The sequence below is a fragment of the Rhynchophorus ferrugineus genome, unplaced genomic scaffold (assembly GCF_030347505.1).
Source record: "Rhynchophorus ferrugineus isolate W39M unplaced genomic scaffold, kcgeb_rfMv2 rfM1, whole genome shotgun sequence".
Taxonomy (NCBI): Eukaryota; Metazoa; Arthropoda; class Insecta; order Coleoptera; family Curculionidae; genus Rhynchophorus; species Rhynchophorus ferrugineus.
Window position 1 is genome coordinate 11,557,110 of NW_027472580.1, and position 20,021 is coordinate 11,577,130.

At 32.4% G+C, this 20,021-nt stretch overlaps 2 protein-coding genes across 2 annotated transcripts in view; one reads left to right on the forward strand and one right to left on the reverse strand.

Annotated features, from left to right (window-relative positions):
- LOC143204010 (estradiol 17-beta-dehydrogenase 11) overlaps nucleotides 1–20,021 on the forward strand; it is a 56,520-nt gene that overhangs the window by 34,087 nt on the left and 2,412 nt on the right. The window contains exons 3-5 of the mRNA XM_076416426.1: nucleotides 947–1,071; nucleotides 18,191–18,301; nucleotides 18,363–18,531. Of these exons, the coding sequence (XP_076272541.1) occupies nucleotides 947–1,071; nucleotides 18,191–18,301; nucleotides 18,363–18,531 (405 nt within the window). The remainder of the gene's footprint in view (nucleotides 1–946; nucleotides 1,072–18,190; nucleotides 18,302–18,362; nucleotides 18,532–20,021) is intronic.
- LOC143199341 (uncharacterized) overlaps nucleotides 5,309–20,021 on the reverse strand; it is a 110,648-nt gene continuing 95,935 nt past the window's right edge. The window contains exons 2-3 of the mRNA XM_076409099.1: nucleotides 10,193–11,925; nucleotides 5,309–5,332 (exon numbers count right to left, since the gene is read on the reverse strand). Coding sequence (XP_076265214.1) covers nucleotides 5,309–5,332; nucleotides 10,193–11,590 — 1,422 coding nt within the window. The 5' untranslated portion in view covers nucleotides 11,591–11,925. The remainder of the gene's footprint in view (nucleotides 5,333–10,192; nucleotides 11,926–20,021) is intronic.

Here is a 20,021-nt window from a genome sequence, read left to right on the forward strand (position 1 = left end):
TCTTTTTAACTAGAATAAAATGAGAAGGAAAATATTGTCTGATTCTGAAACGAATTTACAAATTGCGGCAGGCAATACATTAAACATCTTGATGACGCATATACAAATAAACTTTGAATAGACTATATATACTGGATATTTCAATTATACTAAATAGAAAACAGTTATTTCATGTTTTGAATTGTCAAAATAAAGTTAGGTTAGGTTATTTAACAATTATTTACAATGATGCTTCGCAATTTTACCGATAGACCACATAAGATAATATATTTTTAAAATGCCTTTGATTACGATATTAAGTTTATGTTGTTAAAAGTATTTATTGTCGGTGCTAAGCATATTATTTTTTTTGCGAACTTAACGACACACCATATAGTATAATTTGACAAATAATGTCTTCTAGAATAGACAAAATAAGTAGTCGAATACATAGCTAAAAATAAAACTTTATTATATAGCCAAATCGGCAAAATAACCTTCTCTGATGTAATAAATATGCGATCTATGAAAATAGCAATATTTACATTTGGACTTTTGTCACTGAGACATTAAAAATTCGCAACATTATTGTTGATATGAATACTCAGAATCTCCACATCTAATATTAATAAAATTTCACAAGGTTAACTGATGTAAGCACTGATAGTTTATGCATCTATTTTCATAAAACAATTATTAAGGAATCTTCGAACTCAATTAGACTTCGACCTGCCATTACGATTCACCAAAAAAACAAATTATTCTGTTTATCATTTTTAACAATTTTATGTTATAGAAAAAATTCGCAGTTATATATTTATGAATTCCGAACTAAATGTTTTCCGTCACTCGAATAATATAAATGTACATCAATCTAAATGATATATTGTACGACAATGTCATAAACAACAAAGAAAACAAAGCAATTATAGATTTTAATTGAAATAACTTAACTTTTCATTTCCAGGACTGGAAGAAACCATAAATCTAGTGAAAGGAATCGGTGGTGTTGCCTATGGATACAAATGTGATCTGTCTAATCGAGAGGATATATACAGAGTGGCCAAACAAACTAGACAAGAGATTGGAGACGTAAGTACTAACTATATGTAATAACATACTAGCTGTACAAAAAGCAAGTTTTTAAAATTTAAATATCAGCTTATAAATTAATTTTAACATGGTACATTTGTAAGCAACGTCATGTTAAAGCTTCACTGAGACAGGCTTCACTTTTCTTCGAATCTTCTTATAATCTTATTTCCACGAATTACGAAAAAACAAATTTTCAGTGCTTTGAAAGTGCCTGATTCTATACTAAGTAAATCGCATTTGCGGGAAATATTACTTCTTGCTTTAGTTTGAATTAAAAGGCGGCTAAAGGCCATCGAATGCTGTGTGAACATGTAAATACTTGTTTCAGCGCTTTGAAAGTGGTGATTTTGACACCGAAGGCAAAGAACTTTCTGAACAGACAAAAAATTTGAAAACGGTGATTTAAAGGTATTGAATTGATAGATGGACTACAATTGATGCGTTTACGAACTCCACACTTAGCGAAAAACAGCCGGAATACGAGCAAATACCCAACAATGTTATTCTTCAGCTTAACAACGCTCGACCACATGTTGCAAAACCGACAAAAACATACTTGGAAACATTAAAAGGGGAGTTAACACCCCACCCTCCGTATTATCCATACCTTGTTCCTTCTGATTTGAGAATATAGCTTCAAATTTAAAAAACTACTCACTGTTTTTATACATTGCATATATTTGATCTCTGATAGTGCTTATATCAAGAAGGTCTTGATTCGTCACTTCGTATGAGTACGGTTTCTTTTCGGTAAATCCAAGATTTTTTTTTCATTTATATATTTCTTGACCGATTTTGATATATTTCAGTGACCGTGTTCAATAGAAACTACAATAAATTAATATTTAATAGTAAAAATGCCTACTCTCTTACGAATTTTATGGCAAGACTCCATTATCTCGTCCCTGTTCATAGTAACTGATTAGAGATGCAATCTGTTCTGTCTGGCATCGGCATTTATGATTAGAAATTTATCAAAACAAGCAAACCGCTAAGACAACGTTTGCCGATTTATAACCGCTTATCATTACTGTTTTGAAGAATTTCGCATACGTTTGACAACCGGACGACTTTGACAGGCTCATTCGTTTACATGTTCGAACATATCAGAGAGCATCGTATCTCTTTTTAACTAGAATAAAATGAGAAGGAAAATATTGGCTGATTCTAAAACGAATTTACAAATTGCGGCAGGCAATACATTCAACATATTGATGGAGTATGTTCATAGCAACTTTGAATAGACCCTAGTACTTCAATATAAGAGTAAAGTTAAAAGTATAACTTCCTACTTATTCCCGATATTAGATAAAATAACTTCATAAAAATAATATTCAAACTCGTAGAAATTTCAACCGTTACGAAGATGTTGTAAATAAAATTGAAACATCGCAAATTATCCATGTTTGGCTATCCATCAAATTTAACAATTATCATGACTACTTCTAAAAATCAATATAAATATCGATAAATTAAGCTCAGACATTTTATAAGCTAACCAATAAGTGCATTCACATTTCTAAACACCCTTGGATGTTATGTAATTCCTATCACTAACAGTTTTAATTTTATGATTCCATTTCGGAGTATATATGCTAGAAATAATCCGTAATATTAAAAAAATTGTTTATAATTAATTAACTAGGTTAAGGTAGCGAACTACTTTTACAGTCATCAAATATATTTTCAAGTTCTAGTTATATGGTAGCACAAAAAAATATTTAAAAGCAATAATTTAGATATAGTTGACAACATAATCTGTGAAAAGTGGAAAGCAGAAGGTGTGTGTGTTTATGTCTGGTGAATACGCTGGGTGCATCAAAACTTCCCATTCGAGCTGCAGCAGTGTATCCTTTGCAGCTCTGGTGTGGTCGTGCGTTATCGACCACAGCCAGAGGATGTGTTAGGATACATTACTCCACATCTCCGGATTGATTTTTGCATAGAAAAGAATAAACTATATTGTATTCCTTTTCTAATGGCGGTCCATTCTTTTCAAGTCAATTGGTACGGTTGATCAGAAAAAAAACAACAAAAAATCTACAGTATTTAGATTTTGTGATACATTAATAATTCTATAGTAACAATAATTAAATGATTGTGTTATTCTTGGTGATCTAACATGCATTGGTTTTAAAATGTGGAAAAACAGGTGTAAATGCAGAATGTAAGGTTAAGTTTTAACAGAATCAATTTTATTTATAGTTGGAATTTTAGCTTCCAAATTTATAACACATCATTTTCAACGGCAATAGGTATCAACGTATGCCAAAATTTAATGATAACAAGAACAGAGAATAAAATGGTTCTTGTTGTGTTGAAAGCAGTCAAGTCATTAATGATGTTTGTCCATCAAGAATATAGCAAAAACTGTAGTAACTGGTCATAATTAAACATTTATTTTAAACATAATATATTTTAGTAATGAATTAAATTTTATTTTATAGCTAAGATGTAGCTAGAATTTTGTTGAGAGTAAAAGTCAAAGAATGTGAAATTCACAGAATCATAGAAGAAGAAATTAGGCAGCATTTTGCTAAGATGTAAGAACAGTGTACAGTGATACTTTGAAATAATTTAATTTGCTAACAAAAGTAGACCTGGATCAAATAAGAGTAAAAGTAATTAAGTATGATCATCCATTTGTTTTAGGCTACTAAATGTACAATATATTAATCGAAAGCTAGAGGTAGTCAATTCATTAATGGGGTTTGTGGATCATGAATAGTAACGATAATATTTGGAGATTTTTAGGAAAATTTTACTGCTTTCAAATAACATATAGTGGTGGCTATTTCGTTTGGTTTTAACTAAATTGGCTCTGTTTGATCTAAACGATTTTGGTCTTTTTTATGGTGACGTTTATTTATATAGTTCTTGTAGTTCTTGATAATTGCTCAAATATGTAAAGTATAGAAATTATTTTTATTATTTAATTTTATTCAATTCAATTTATTTCATTTTAAATAAAAAGTGTTATTTCAAAATATTTTCAATGTTTATTTCACTCCTTATATATAGTTTCAACCTTAAATCAATCATTTATCATATTTGTATATTTTTATTTATAAAAATAATGATGATGTGTACTATGATCTTCTTATAAAAATAAAATAGCTGGACATATATGAATTATATTTTTATTATTTCGTTTTATTCAATACTGGAATATGCATATGCGCCAAAACCAGAGATGTGGAGTAACGTATCCTGGATATGTTTACTGATGCCATCTATACACCGCAGTACACAACCATACATCTTCGGTATCGATGTGGATGACTCTTCTGGACTAATCTATGACTTTTGCGCTCGGAATTGTCGTAACAGATTCTCTTTTCATCATGTCAGTCACAATACGCCCAAGAAAACACACTCCTTTTGGATCATTCCCATCGCATGAAAACATTTGGAAAGGATTGATTCATGAACTACGAAGCTGAATTTCTTTGAGAGTTTGAGCTATTTTTCTCATAGAACAAGTTTTATAATGCATTGTCTTCAAAGTCGTATGGTCGTCCAGCCCATTCTTTGTTACTGACATCAAAATCACCTTTTATAAATCAGTGAAACCGTAACCGATATTTAGGATACGATGGAGCAGCTACACCATAAGTTTTTTTTTAATAGATAGTCTTCGACACCAGTTTTTTCAAATCAAAGGAAACAAGTAATTTTTGTTGTTCCATGGCAAGCGCTTATACAGAGAATAACTAAGGAGATATAAAGAAATTTCAAAACCATTAAATTTAACTGTTAGATTAAGGTGTTTAACAGTTATTTATATTGATACTTCACGTTTTCACCAATAGATATCGTTCTTAAGAATACATGCAAGCACCTAATAGTTTACCACTTGTAGAAAAACACAATTTACAACAGTAAATGTTAAATTTAAAAACTACTATTAAAAGTTAAACGACCCAAAAAATGCAAATTCAAAAACGGATTCGGCCTACGTAGATACTTCTGCAAATATCCCCGAATGTGTTTAAATAAGAATTAGATTCGATATGTTAACATTAATTTCAACAATTATTCATGAATAGAGTGGACAGGTATTTGATTAAACACACACATTAAAATTGTTGATTATTAACAATGTTCTTAAATGTATCCTCCATAAATAAAATGATGTCTTTTAAACATAACTACCTCATCAAACTATTTTGCAAATATTAACATATTCATTTTATATTTGTTAAATTTAACCTTATAGCCATGCATCATATCTTTAAGACGATTTGAACACCATAACCTAAAAAAATAAACAGTTAATGTCAAAACATAACAATATAAATGTCACAACATTAGAACATAGTCATAACATAAACAAGTAGTGATATTACTTTAAATAAATAACATTAATCGTAAAAATGAACCAAAACATCTTTCGAAATATATTAATTAAAAATACCGAGAAAATATTTAAAGAAACAACAGACGTAAATTATTTATCACATTCTTACAACCTCGTACTTTATTTACTACTAGCGACCCGCCCCGGCTTCGCACGGGTGCAATGCTGATACTAAATTAAATACACTACAGAAAAAATATGAACGTTGTATATAAAAACATAGCGGCCCGCTCCGACTTTGCACGGGCATAAAATATATATGCCTATGTCACTCAATGAAAACATGATTAAAATCGATCCAGTATTTTTGGTTCATTCATTACTGCCCTTGGCCTGCACGCATTAAATTTGGAGTAAAACAATTCCTCTTCCCCTATACTTACTATGAAGATTTCCTGCTATCTTTGGAATATCTAAATTCACACAATTTTTATTACATTACATATTTTTAAACGCAAATTTTAAATTTGTAATATCTCCGAAAATATTTGTTTAATTTACATGCTGTAAGGAACCATATTGTTCTATATTAATTGCGCACTGTATTTAAGGTACTTAATTCGATAAGGATTAATGCCGTATTGCTTAAAATAGCTTCGTAAATAAGCCATTTTCTCACGTAAAAAGTAAACAATAAAAATGGTTAATGTGGGTTATCCTTAAAAGATAAACATATACCATCGTGGACTTTTTTGTAGACTTTTTATGGTGTACAATACTGTAGTACATTAATTTGATCTAACTCGTAGGGTTAGGCAGCGTTTTTGCTAATTGCTAAATAAGCCTAAAAAAATAGGTTAATTTACGACATCACGTTAGAAACCTCTAAAATTAGCAATGTTGCCTTAGTATATTATGCATGTATTATACATATAAACCTTCCTCTTGAATCACTCTATCTATTGAAAAAAACCGCATCAAAATCCGTTGCGTAGTTTTAAAGATTTAAGCGCACATAGGGATATAGGGACAGAAAAGGCGACTTTGTTTTATACTATGTATAGATTAGCAGCAGAATATAAAAATACAAATTTAATAACTTTACTGATTGGCAATGATCAAGTTTAATCGGTCAGTGCTATCTACATTTGGTGTGTTAAAATTAAAACCAATAGTTCATCCTTGAGGAAATAAGAATATTGTCCAAGTTCATTGTACTATGTCTAACTATTTTTAAATCAATTTTATCGGATAGAACATGTTAAATTTATTAATTATTAATATGACTACCATACAAATTTACTATTATACTATAACTATAATAATATTTGAGAACCGGACAACTTTTGTGCGCTGATTCGGTGACCTGTTGTATCAGACACGAACGTATCAGACAGCATTGCATTTCTTTTAAACTAGAATAAAATGAGAAGTAAAATATTGTCTAATTTTAAAACTGCGATAGGCAATACATTGTAGTGCTTCTGTTCCTATGCCAACTTGACGAATAACAATTAGTAGTATTTGTCAAACAATTAAATAATATATTCGCAGTAGAAGTACTCGTCATTATATCAATATATGTTAATATTTTTTCTTCCTAGAAAATAGCACAACCGAAAAACTAATTTCGGGACAAAACTCCGTATAAAAAATATAAACTTTTAAAAGACAAACCGTTTAAGAATTCAAACTCAATGTATATACCAATACGATTTTTATTACTTTTCCTTAAGCATATTAGCCTGATGAGTTGCGTGGACTATTTTTAAGACAATTAAGTCTATCATTTACAAACGTAATAATTTCAGAAAAAAAGCTTTAATTATAATAATTATTTAATTTTTCAAAAGGCAACATAATTAATAGTGATTATAACAATATTTATAAATAGTAATTATTTAAACAATTTAAATTGAGTAGCTAGTTATTTATATTTTTTTTTTTTTTTTTTTTTATAATTATATACATTGTTACTAGTCGTTGCCGACTAACCTACAATTTGTCCTTATAATAGCTTAAATCTAGGTATATATCTAATAGGACTCATCAGTCCTACATAGTCTCTAACATAATAATAATTGTTTTAACACTTTGAGTTTTTTCTAATGCACCTCACTGCACTACACTACAACACACTACACAAGTTCAAATGGTTTGGTCCTTTTGAGTCTGCGTCCGGTTTTGGTGTTGTCCAATAGTTGTAATACTTCGAAATTAACATGAGAGTGAAGTCTCTCCTCATGTCTCTTTGCAATTCTTTTAATTTCTTGATTGACAGTCGGTATCTGAAGATCTCGATGTAAATAAATGGTCCGGTAATATCTGGGTGCACCTACGATGCTTCTTAGGACTTTGTTCTGGAAAACTTGTATTAGATTTATGTTGCTTTTTGCGGAACATCCCCATAATTGTATTCCGTATGTCCATATAGGTTTTAATATTTGTTTATATAGAAGTAATTTATTATGTATAGTTAATTGAGATTTTCTTCCAATTAGCCAATACATTTTTCTATATTTTAACTCAAGTTCTTTTCTTTTCTTTTTGACGTGTTCCTTCCACCGTAGTTTTGCATCAAGTGTCATTCCGAGATACTTAGCATTATTGCTGTATGGTATGACAGTGTGGTTTATGGTCAATGGTGTAAGCGCGGCCTGTTTATAGGTGAATTGAACATGCACAGATTTGTTTTGGTTAATTTGTATTTTCCAGATTTGGGTCCATTTATTTATAGCGTCAGTAGCCTGTTGTAGGTTTCGGGTTGCTTCTTCGCTATTGTTTCCGACAGCAAGAATAGCAGTATCATCAGCAAATGTAGCCATTGTAATGTTTTCGATTTGTGGTATATCACATGTATAAAGTAGGTACAGAATTGGCCCCAGTACACTTCCTTGTGGTACACCTGCTTTAGCTTCTTTTATTGTAGAGTAAGCTTCCTCTTGTTTCACTCTAAACATTCTGGCTGTGATGTAAGATTTTAATAGTTCGGTGTGTTGCTTCGGTAATATTTTCTGTAGCTTATGGACGAGGCCTTTGTGCCATACCTTGTCGAAAGCTTGTGCTACATCTAAGAATACAGCTGAGCATACTTTATTATCTTCATAGGCTTTTTCAATAACATCTGTTATTCTATGCACTTGATCAATCGTTGAATGTTTGGTAATAAACCCAAACTGGTGTGTTGGTATTAGGTTTTTTCTCTCTATAATTGGTTTTAATCTTTTCAAGAGGAGCTTTTCAAATACCTTAGCTATCATCGGTAACAGTGAGATAGGTCGATAAGCTTTTATATCATTTGGTGATTTTCCAGGTTTTGGAACCATTATTATTTCAGCCATTTTCCAAACGTCTGGGACATATTTCAGTCGAAATGCTGCATTGATTAAGTTAGTGAGCTTTATAATACCCTTTCTTGGCAGATTGTGCAGCAATTGCCCTGTTATTAAATCATAGCCTGGTGATTTATTTGGCTTGATGTTAGTTTTAATAACGTTGGTGACTTCTTTCGGAGTTGTTAATTGAATTGTCGAATTTTCGCCGTCTATGTCCGGTAAAGTATGTTCAATTTCACTTTCGTTTGGTTTGAAAGTTTTCTCTAAATGGTCAGCGAATGCTTCTGCTTTCTCCAGGTTGCTGCGTGCCCAACTTCCATGCATGTTTCTTATCGGAGGACTATGTAGACAGGATCGTTTTAGGTATTTAGTGGCTTTCCAGAGCGAATAGTCTGTGTTCTTGTCGTCTGTTAAATTTCGTAGATAGTTATTTATGGAATTGTTTTTAATTTCCAAAATTTCCCTCTTCAACCTTTGTGTTATGTTGTTTAAGATATTCTTATTTTCGGGTGTTCTATTTTGCTGCCATTTTTTCCGTAGTTTTCGTTTTTCAGCTACCATTTCCTTGATTTCTTTCGGGTAATTTATTCCTTTGGTTGAAGTTTTAATTTCTGGAGTGTTATTCCAAGCAGCCTGTTGGATGTCTGCAACGAATTTTTCGGTTTCATAATTTAATTGGTCTTCTGTCTTAAGGGGAACATTTAGTTGAATTCGATTGTTTATTTCTTCAACAAATCCTTCCCAGTCTGTCCTCTTGTTGGTTAATGTTGGATTTTGTTGTTTTCTTATAATGTTTTCACTCAGCGTCAAAATCACAGGTGTGTGATCTGAACTTAAGTCAAAATTTTCTTCAACTTCCATGTAGTTAGTGGTTATGTTTCTAGCTATAAAGAAGTCTAACAGGTCTGGAGTTTTCTCTGGATCGGTAGGCCAATAAGTTGGTTTTCCTGTCGACATGTAACTGCACCCTAGCTCAGCAGCTGCTTTATGTAATTCATTACCTTTAGTTGTCGTCATTCTAGATCCCCATCTTGTATTTTTAGCATTGAAATCACCACCGATTATAAATTTTTCTCCTAGGTTGTTTAGAACATTCAAGTAATTTTCTTTTTTTTGGTTGTATCTTGGAGGGCTATATATGGAAGCTAATGTAACCCTGTATTTGCTAGATATAACAGTTACTGCCGTTACCTGATTTTCTGCTAAACTGAGTCCGGGTTCTTGATGATGGCATATATTATTTTTTATTATTATTGCACTTCCTCCTCTTGCTGTGTTAGCTGGATGAATGGTGTGGTAAAAGTAATATCCTCTAAATTTAATAAAGGATTCCTTTGTCAAATGGGTTTCAGATATTAAGCAAATATCTATTTTTTGCAATTCTAGGAATACTTGTAGGTCAGCGTGATGTTTCTGAATCCCATTAGCATTCCAAATTGCGATGCGGATGTCTTTACTTGCCATTTTTAGTTCTTGAGGCCACCGCCCTATTGTTTTCGAGTTTAAGTAATCTTTCAGAAAACGATTCAATAATCTTTTCCTGGTTGTCCAGCTTTGCTATAAGTTTCAATAGCAGTTCGTTGGTTGTAACGTCTTCTTTTTTTGTTTCTTTTTGAGCGGTTTGGTTTATGCTTTGAGCATAGGTCATTTCATCGTTGACTTCGTTGTACATTTTTGGTTGTTTATTTTGAGTCACTGTTTTTTGCTCTTTAGCCTGACTGATTTTATTTCTTCTCTCTTGGAATGTTTTCGCAACTACGCATCCTCTGTAGCTTGCTGGATGCGCTTCATTGCAATTCGCACATTTCGCTTTTGTTCCTTTGGGTTTTTTGCATTCTCCCGTGATGTGTTTTCCTGAGCATTTTACACACCTTGGTTCCCTTTTACAGAATTTTTGTGTGTGTCCATGTAATTGGCATCTCTTGCACTGTGGCACAAGATTTGCCTTTCTAAGAGGTTCTATTTTTACTTCGACTCCTAGAATTTGTTTAATTTCATAAATTGCTTTTATGTCCGTGTTATGTTGGAATGATAACATAAACAGTGGTAAAGGCTTCTTCTGGACAACTATTTCTCCATTGTTATTTTTATTTCGTTCTTTTTTCAGGATATTTGTGACGTCAGTACATTTAAGTCCATTTTTTATTAACTCTTCCACTATTTTAGTAGTTTTAGCTGTCGGTGGAAGCCCTCTTGCCATTACTTTAATGTCTCTGGTTTGCTTATCTTCATACGAGTGCCATTGTAATTTTAGGAATTCCAAGCACTCAGCAATTTTCGTAAAAGTTTTACGACATTCGGCGTTTAATTTGATTTGTTCATTGTTTAATGTTGTTGCTCTAAATAGTATATTATTTGTTTTCATTGTTTCATATAGCAAGTCAAAGTCTGTGACATTACTTACTATAATTGGAGGTGGTCTCGGCACTTTTATTTCTTTATTCAATTCTTGTGCTTTAATGGTTTTTGGTTGTTGAGGTGAAGCTTCAGGTGTATAGTTTGCTTTTCGTTTCTTATTTCTTTTAACTGTTATCCAGCCTACTTCTTTTTGCAATTCTTCCTCGTCTGTTTCATAGTTTACAGGCAATTTGTTTTCAGTGCACTGGTTCACTACGGGAATGCTAGTTGGATTGTATGTGTTTTGGTTTTTTATTAGGAGTTGTAGTGCATCTAATTGTTTTTGCATATTTGTTAGTGCATTTTCCAGATTCCGTCGGGCTGTTTTTTCGTTAATATACGCATTATAGAGAGCTTGCTCATTTTGCGTTCTCTTATGGTTTTCTTGACAAAAGATTTGATTCTGTTGTGCCAGATAAGCTTCACCTGACGTTGAGGATTGTGTTTCCATCTCATTTAGTCTCTGGTTCTCTCTATTAATCATTTTTATTTAATGAATAGTTTAATTCACGTTTTTACAAAAATTTCAGTACCGGTATTTGTTTCAGAACCGTTATAACGCCGCATTTGTGGTACAGATGATGCACCTCCGACCCTTAACAGCCCCCAAAATTTTACCTTTGTTACTTTATTGCAGTGACCATCGTTTTAAACACATTTTCACTAAACATTTAACGCGCAGTTTTAACACTGTTATTGTCGTCACGGTTTTTACTTATTTTTTAAAATCGCATTTGTGGCACAGGTAGTACACTTTCAAATTTATTACACTGACCGTCGCTCCAAACACGTCTTTACTCTACGAAGGTCGAACGACAACTATAGTTATTTATATAAATATCTTTTTGATTACAAATAGTCATGTGAGGCACCGGTAGGCAATTTTTTCTAAATTGCCTCCAAAATAAAACTGTTAGTTCATTAAAAAAACGTTTATTTTAATGTACCATACGTGTTTCAATACCATTGTCAGTAATAACAAAACATCATTATTTACGTCTAAAAATTAATTTTATTTTTATTGACACTGCCAATCATCAAGAGAATAAGAGTCTTCCTGTGAACATTTATTTATCTTCTTTGACTTGGTTCTGATGTTCATCTTTGTTCCATCCATGTTCTCTTCCATTAATGGTTTTAACCGGACTATTAGAAGTTATTTGTAGCTATGAATGTGAGTTGCTTTTGGAAATAATCTTATATGAGTTAAAGGAATATGAGACTTGTAAATATTCAAAATGTTACAGAGAACCGAAGGTCCTCTATTTGGATTAGAAAGTCCGTGTGATTGTACATTGGCTTTGATCATATACTAGTTTTTATCAGATGTTCTGTTACCTACACAGAGAATGTGGTGAACTTGATAGATGATGTGCTTTATAAACATTCTAAATACTAGGGATCTTAAATTATGTTTCTACTAAATTGGCTGACACATGCATAGTTTGATGGCTTAGAATAGCTTACCTTTAATACGTGCTGTGAGATGACAATATAAAGACAGCATCTGCAATACAAAGTAACTAGGCTTGTTGAACTTGAATGATTATCAATTATCAGTAGCACAAGATTATCGACAATTGGTTTAGTCCTTGTCATACTTCCAGTTAGAGCTTCATCCATGAGCTGACCCTACATAGTTTTTTGAGGAAATATAGATGCAAGCGGCACATAATTTCCAATTATACTGATACAGCAAACACCGGTTATAATTTGACAACGTTCTTCAACAGTTTTATTAAGATTTGTTTTTCTTTTCAGAGATATAACTTCGTATCTCTTTTTGAGCATCACGTTGATCCTAGTCTTGTCCATATTATATACTCGAGTAGACTTATATTTTTCTGAAACTGGTGAAATTACTTGATTTAAACCAATGGCTCCTACTATACCCGTAGATGTAGTTTGCTTTAGAGCTAAATAAGGTAATCGTTTTATAAAATTTTTATAGTGTCCTATCCAGCCTTATTTGTTGTTCTATTTTATTTTCTTCGTATTTAAATTTGCAAACCAATTCTTTCAGTGCGTTCAAGGTAAGACCGTAGAATTTCTCGTCACTAGCTTGAAATAGCTGTAAATTACTCTCTAAAATCAAAATCAAATGAAAATATTGATATTTTAAGATAGCTACTCGGCTATCCGTCTTTCAGGCTTCAAGCGTCCAGCCATGATATGCAATGAAACGCGTAAATGTTGAATACAAACATTCCGCTCATTTTTAATATTATATTTTGTTATATATTTGCGAAGCATTTTCGAATACCACCGATATTTACCATGGATTTTAACCAACAAAAATTAGAAATACAATTATAATTTACGTTAGACAAAATACGTCACAAAATATCGATTAGTTCCCGGTCACCAATGCCTTTGTCATGTAAATGATTTTCAAGTAAATAAATTAGAAAACTGTGCAGAAACAATGCGTAAGTTGTGTATCATACATGTGTCAAATGCAAACTAATAACGACACATCTCACCATTCGCAAGGATTCAATTTTCTGATTTCATTCATTTCGCAATAATATCAATAGGTCCTAAATGCGAGCTAAGAATCTCAAGATACTGTCTTAACAAATTACAATTAAACTATTTTGTTAACAGTACACTACCTATAGTATAATTTTCATAAATTATCCTTAACTTAGAAAAAACTACATTTTCATATTTTACATTTTTATAAGTAACCTACCTTCAGCACAATCCTCTTTATCGTAATGAATATTTCTAAAACCAAATAGGTGATCTCAAATAACGTTTTCATTCTCAGTAACCGGATATAATCTAACCTTCTCGGTATTTTTGGAAGGATGAGAATATAATAAAAAAATATTATCTCATAATATTAACAATATTGTCACAGTATAATTTTTGAACATCAAACGTCATATGTTTAAAATTGCTTTATTTGAATAATGTATTATCACTGCCGGAACTGAAATACATGTCAAACTAGTCAAACGTGAAATTTTAAGCCCATGTGTAATCCATACATCAATTAAATTTCTGAACAGCAGGTTCATGTAGAGTTTTTTGATGATTTCAAATTTCCTAAATTACTTTGTTGAAGCAATTTTTACCAGTTCGATTATTTATTTATTTATTTATAACATCTGCCCATGGGCAATAAGTATTATATGATTTTAGGTATATAACTATCATGCGTTCATGTTCATATACGTTCATGTAGAGTTTTTGAATGATACCAAATTTCCTAAATTACTTTGTTGAAGCAATTTTTATCAGTTCGATTATTTATTTGTTTATTTATAACATCTGCCCGTGGGCAATAAGTAGTATTATATGATTTTAGTTATATAACTATCCTGACATGTAGTAGATCACTTCAGTAAATGATCTACTGTAGAACTTATAATCTAAATCCTAATCTAGATACTATTCTTAAATTATTAAACTTATTTTAAAGCCTAACCTAACTTATTCTAAAAACTATTCTAACTTATTCTAAAAATTATTAAATCTCACTCTATGTGTCTATTAATCAGTTCGTATGGTAGTTTGTGTTTGAGCCTACGCACTCCACTGTCTTCACACATATTTAACTGTTTGGCGAGTGCATTGGGATGCACTAATAGTCTTTCAGAGTACTTCTCAACACTCCGAATCGCACTTGTTAGTTTGTTGGACACGTAATATGGGCATTGACAATGACTCGCAACACTTTATTCTGGAACCTATCGAGGATATCTATGTTAGATTTGCTAGTGGTACCCCACAGTTCATTACCATAGGTCCAAATGGGCCTAAGTATTGACTTATTCAGCAAAACCTTATTATCTAATGATAATTTAGATTTACGTCCTATTAGCAAGTACATTTGGTTTAGTTTAATCCCAAGCTGTTTGCGGTTGATCACTATATATTATTTCCATGTCAAACGTCGATCGAAATGCATTCCCAGATGTTTAACGTTATCTGCTTGCGGAAGTTCTGCATGATTCAATTTTACTGAGGGACATTTGCTTTGATACTCCACGTTTTCAACCACAATTCGACTTATTTATAAACATTTTTTAACATCGATATTTTTAGCCGACATTTTTTTTGTCTGATATATAAATATAAGTTATAATACCTGAAAGGATTTTGAAAACAAAAAAAAACTTTTTAAACAAATTTTACTTCAAAATATTATCTTATTTAACAGAAAGGAAAGGTGACTGGTTGAACGGCGATAATTGCTACACTGAGCTGTTATCTATTAAAGAACAGATCAAGCTCTCACACTCGTTCACCATTCAGGTAGTCATAAAAAAACATGACCAGATAGTCTGGGCCGTATTGCATAACACCCCTCTCCTGAAGAAACAGCCACAAGTATGTACGTGGTGATTATTCCGTTGGGACAGCTTAGAGTTGTCATAAAATTATGTTTAAAAATTGCCTGTACCTTCGTCCGCCAGCTTGCATTTGAAAATCTTCCAGATTCCAATAGTCCACGGCTAAGAAACTGACATTTGGTGGTCACTCACCTTACAAACTTCTGTTCAAGTTTCAATAAAATATTTTAATTCACTGCAAATTCAGTCCGCCTTTGGTGGCCTTACACCTTGAACTATGATGCAAGTGCCACGGATCCAGAGGCTAGTGGTGTTTTTATGACCTTACAGCTTCAGTTGCGATACTTTTGCTTGAATTTCACATAACTACATAAATAAATGCTTAGAGTAACGATTGTCAAACCTAGGTCAGCCTGCCTTCTTTTCTTGACAATTAATTTAATTTCGGTTAATTGAATGAGTTGAAAAGATTGTCCCGTTATATTTGTCTATCTTTTTGACGAGATAGAGTATGTCAAGACTAGTGCTAGATTAAGACTACTTGAGGCCCTAACGCCTGTGCTTATCCCTATCCATAAACAAACTAGTACCATCTTTCATGTGATAAGAATTATGTTTCATATTGATCAAGCACTGATTTGCACTGATCAAGATTTTTTTTAGATTTTTATTTATTAAAGGCCCATTCGAGGGCTATTTAGGACCTGTGCTCTATAAACATTTTAATATTACAGAACAATTAATATAAAGAACAAAACAAAAAAACTTATAGTTAATTTAACATAAGTATGAGAATGATATGGAGTGAACAATTTAAAAGTCATAAGTTAACAACAGTTATATCTATAATCTATTATATGTTTTGGAGTACTCCGGTGGCAACCAAATAGTTCATCAGTTGTTCAAGGTTCTCTAATTGTAGAAGTTGTCCATGAAGGATCCCTTCAGGACAGAGATTCGTCTTTAGAGGGCGTGCCCTTGGCATTCAACCAAGATTTGTTTGATGCTGAGCGGGGATCTGCACCTATCACAGATGGACGGACTTTCTCCTTTGAGAAGAAACTCATGAGTCGGTCGGCAATGGCCTATTCTGAATCTGGAGAAAATACCCAATTTACGCCTGCTATGCAATTGTTATTGTTATGCACAATTTGTTATTGGTCATTAAGTCCCAGTTTAGTTGATCCAGTTTTTATACAGTGCGGTACAATATGTATTCAGATCCCTTCTCTTGTATACAAGGTTTTCCAAAAGTGATCCTTCCTTTTTCCCCGCAAGATGGTCGGCTCTTTTGTTCTATTTCATGTGAGATAGAACCCACTTGTAGATAATATTCTTTCCTAATATTCTATATTATAGGCGGCAGTGTTTAATTATCGAATGTGCATTGTGAGTGGATGATGTGCCTGTACCGATTTTAAGCTCTCAAGAGAGTTCATAGAGTCAGTGATGATTACCACCGAGGTCATATCTGGAACCCATTTAAGAGCCTTATATATCGCCAGCAATTCGGCAATAAAAACACTCGTCAAAGAGGGCAATTTGTAGTGTTCTTCCTTCAATGTTAATATATATGCAGCTCCCGTATTTTCATTGTTTTTAGACCCGTCAGAGTAAATCTGATAATGATTAAGGTATTTTTCGAAGATCGATTGTTTGAAAAGGGAGCGTGCTCTAAAAAAATTAAGAGCATCCTTAGGCAGAAGTCTCATTGAGAGATCAACGGCGATAGATGCGTTCTGCCAGGGAGGTGTTTTATTCATGAATTTACAGATAGTAGGTATCTCCAACGACAAACGATTGTAGATTTTCTGGAAGCAATAACCAGACCCTTTGTGTATTTGCCCTCTTATTTTGATACTGCAGTTGATGGGGAAAAACTGCCCATATTCAGATAGCCCAGCTTAAGTTTTAAAAAGCCTACATACCTTAATAGCAAAAATTCTCGTGGAGAGTCCAGGGAGGAAATCCCTGCCTCACAGAGTAGACTGTCAATTGAACTTGGATCCTAGCGCAATCCTTAGTACGGTGTTCTGAATTGAATTTAATCTCTTTATATATAAAGGGGCCGCAGAAATGAAACACTGGCAACCATAGTCCCGCTTTCTCAACGTCAATGCTCACTCATTTCAGTCAGTGCGTCATGTTAACTCAACAGTGTGTATTTTTGAATGATATAAAAAGTATATTCTTAACTATGCGTTCCAATAGCTTACACAGGTGACTGGTTAACGCTATTGGCCTGTATCCATCCACCGAATGTCTGAGTTTACCTGAATTGTGTATCGGGACCAATACTGAATACTTCCGCATAGTAGGTAGCTGTCCATTGTTTCAAATAATGTTGTATATATTCAACAAATACAGCTTTTGAGTTTCACTAAAATTTTAGTGTATATTGACCTAATACCACCTAGACCAGGAAATATGTCTCTAGCTTTATATACTGCTTGAGAGAGCTCATCGTATGTTATAGGATCATCCAAGCAATCATAAATGTTATTAGTTTTCTGAGTTTTATTTTATTGTTCTCCATAATTTTATCATCGTGACGTTTTGTAAAAAGAGTGTGATACTGTTTACCAAACAGTTCTGCTAGTTCCAGTGGATCTTCTATATAGCGTGTCCCTTCAACGATAATTGGTATTTGGCACTGATCAAGACTAACAATGAAAACTGAGAATATTTTCCTTTCTTGTAGATTTCATTGGGGCTATTAGGACTTTTAGACATGTTATATATTATATTATATGTATGAATATATTAATTTTATATTTCAGGTTACTTTACTAATTAATAATGCAGGTGTTGTATCTGGAAGTCTTCTTCTGGACACCCCAGATCATTTAATTAAGAGAACCTTTGATGTAAACATCGTAGCACATTTCTGGGTGAGTATTATTAGATTTGAAGATTAATTGACTATTTTTAAGAATCGTAACGTAATTACAGACCGTCAAAGCCTTCTTGCCAAGAATGATCGAGATGCAACATGGTCATATTGTGACAGTGGCGTCTATGGCTGGTCACGTGGGTATCAATAAATTGGTGGACTATTGTGCATCGAAATACGCTGCTGTCGGATTCGATGAAGCTTTAAGAGTGGAACTTGAAGCACAAGGTATATTTTTAAATTATACAACGAATAAAATATTTATACAATCCATCCAAAGTTATTTTGTACATACATCATCTAAATTTGTGACGCCAAAACGTCGCAATGTCGCTGTTTCAACTCTTAATTTTAGTTTATTTTGGTTTTGGCATACAATAGAATTCTAATCTAAAGAAAATAATTAAACAAAAATTATCAATTATAATTGATTTTAACATTACAGTAAATCTGATGCATATAATATCGAAGGTCTTAAAAATACAATTAAGTACACAGTTATAATAGTTTGTAGATTAGGATTGTGTTTGATTATATTTACATAGAACTCTTTTCCATACCACCTATCAGTTAGAGTTCTAAGCACGTTTGTACTTCTATCCCCGTGGAGCTCTAATCCACCTAATTAACAACTGAATATCAAAGTAACATATTTTACTTTCATTGAAGTTTATTATTAGATTAGCTTCTACGCTTATTTCTTGTGTCTTTCGGTGCAGTGTTTCCTTGTAAAGACCTTTTTATATCACTGTATTTCTCCTTCGTTTGTTCTGTTAATACCTGTACACATTATCCTTAAGGCATTTGCCATATCTGCAAAACAGTTACTATTCTTAAATGCTGTTAAATGCTCATGTATATTCTGAACAATTACACACATATATGTGAACATAAATCTTTTACACTCTACAGTAACATTTCCAAGTCCTCCTTCATTTTATTATACGCTTTTAAAAATTGTATTCTTTTAAAAGAACCATTCGGGAGTTCTATTAGACCTCTTCGATACTTCTAGACTAACAGTTTTCTTTCAAATAATTGTATTAAATTATGTTTATATTGAAAAACAACTCACTGTTTTTATATATTTCATATATTTATAGTTAGTCCCGATAGAGCTAACATCAAAATGATCTTGATTGTATTTTTCACTTTTTAAGATATTTCTGTGACCGTGTCCATACTAATATTCAGTGCAGCTGCAACACTCTAAAAAATATTTTCAATAAAAATCGCTGAAAATTAATATTTAACAGTAAAAATGCTTACCTCTCTAACGAATTTTACTAGCAAGAGGGGGCCTCCATTATCTCGTTCCCCTTCAAAGTTATTGTTTATAGACGCAATCTGTTCTGTCTGGCTTCGGAATTTTCAATCAGAGTAATAATAAGCAGCGATTTAAAATGTATCAAAACAAGCAAAGCATTAAATTAATGTTTGCCGGTTGATAACCTCTTATCACTATTGATTTGAAGAATTTTGCATACGTTTGACAACCGGACGACTTTGGCAGGCTAGTTCGGTTACACGTTCGTACTAATCAGACAGCATTGTGTCTCTTTTTAACTAGAATAAAATGAAAAGGAAAATATTGTCTGATTCTAAAACAAATTTACAAATTGCGATAGGCAATACATTAAACACCTTGATGACGTATGTACAGAATAACTTTGGATAGACTATATGTATTTTTTATTTAAAATATAAAACTGTTTCAA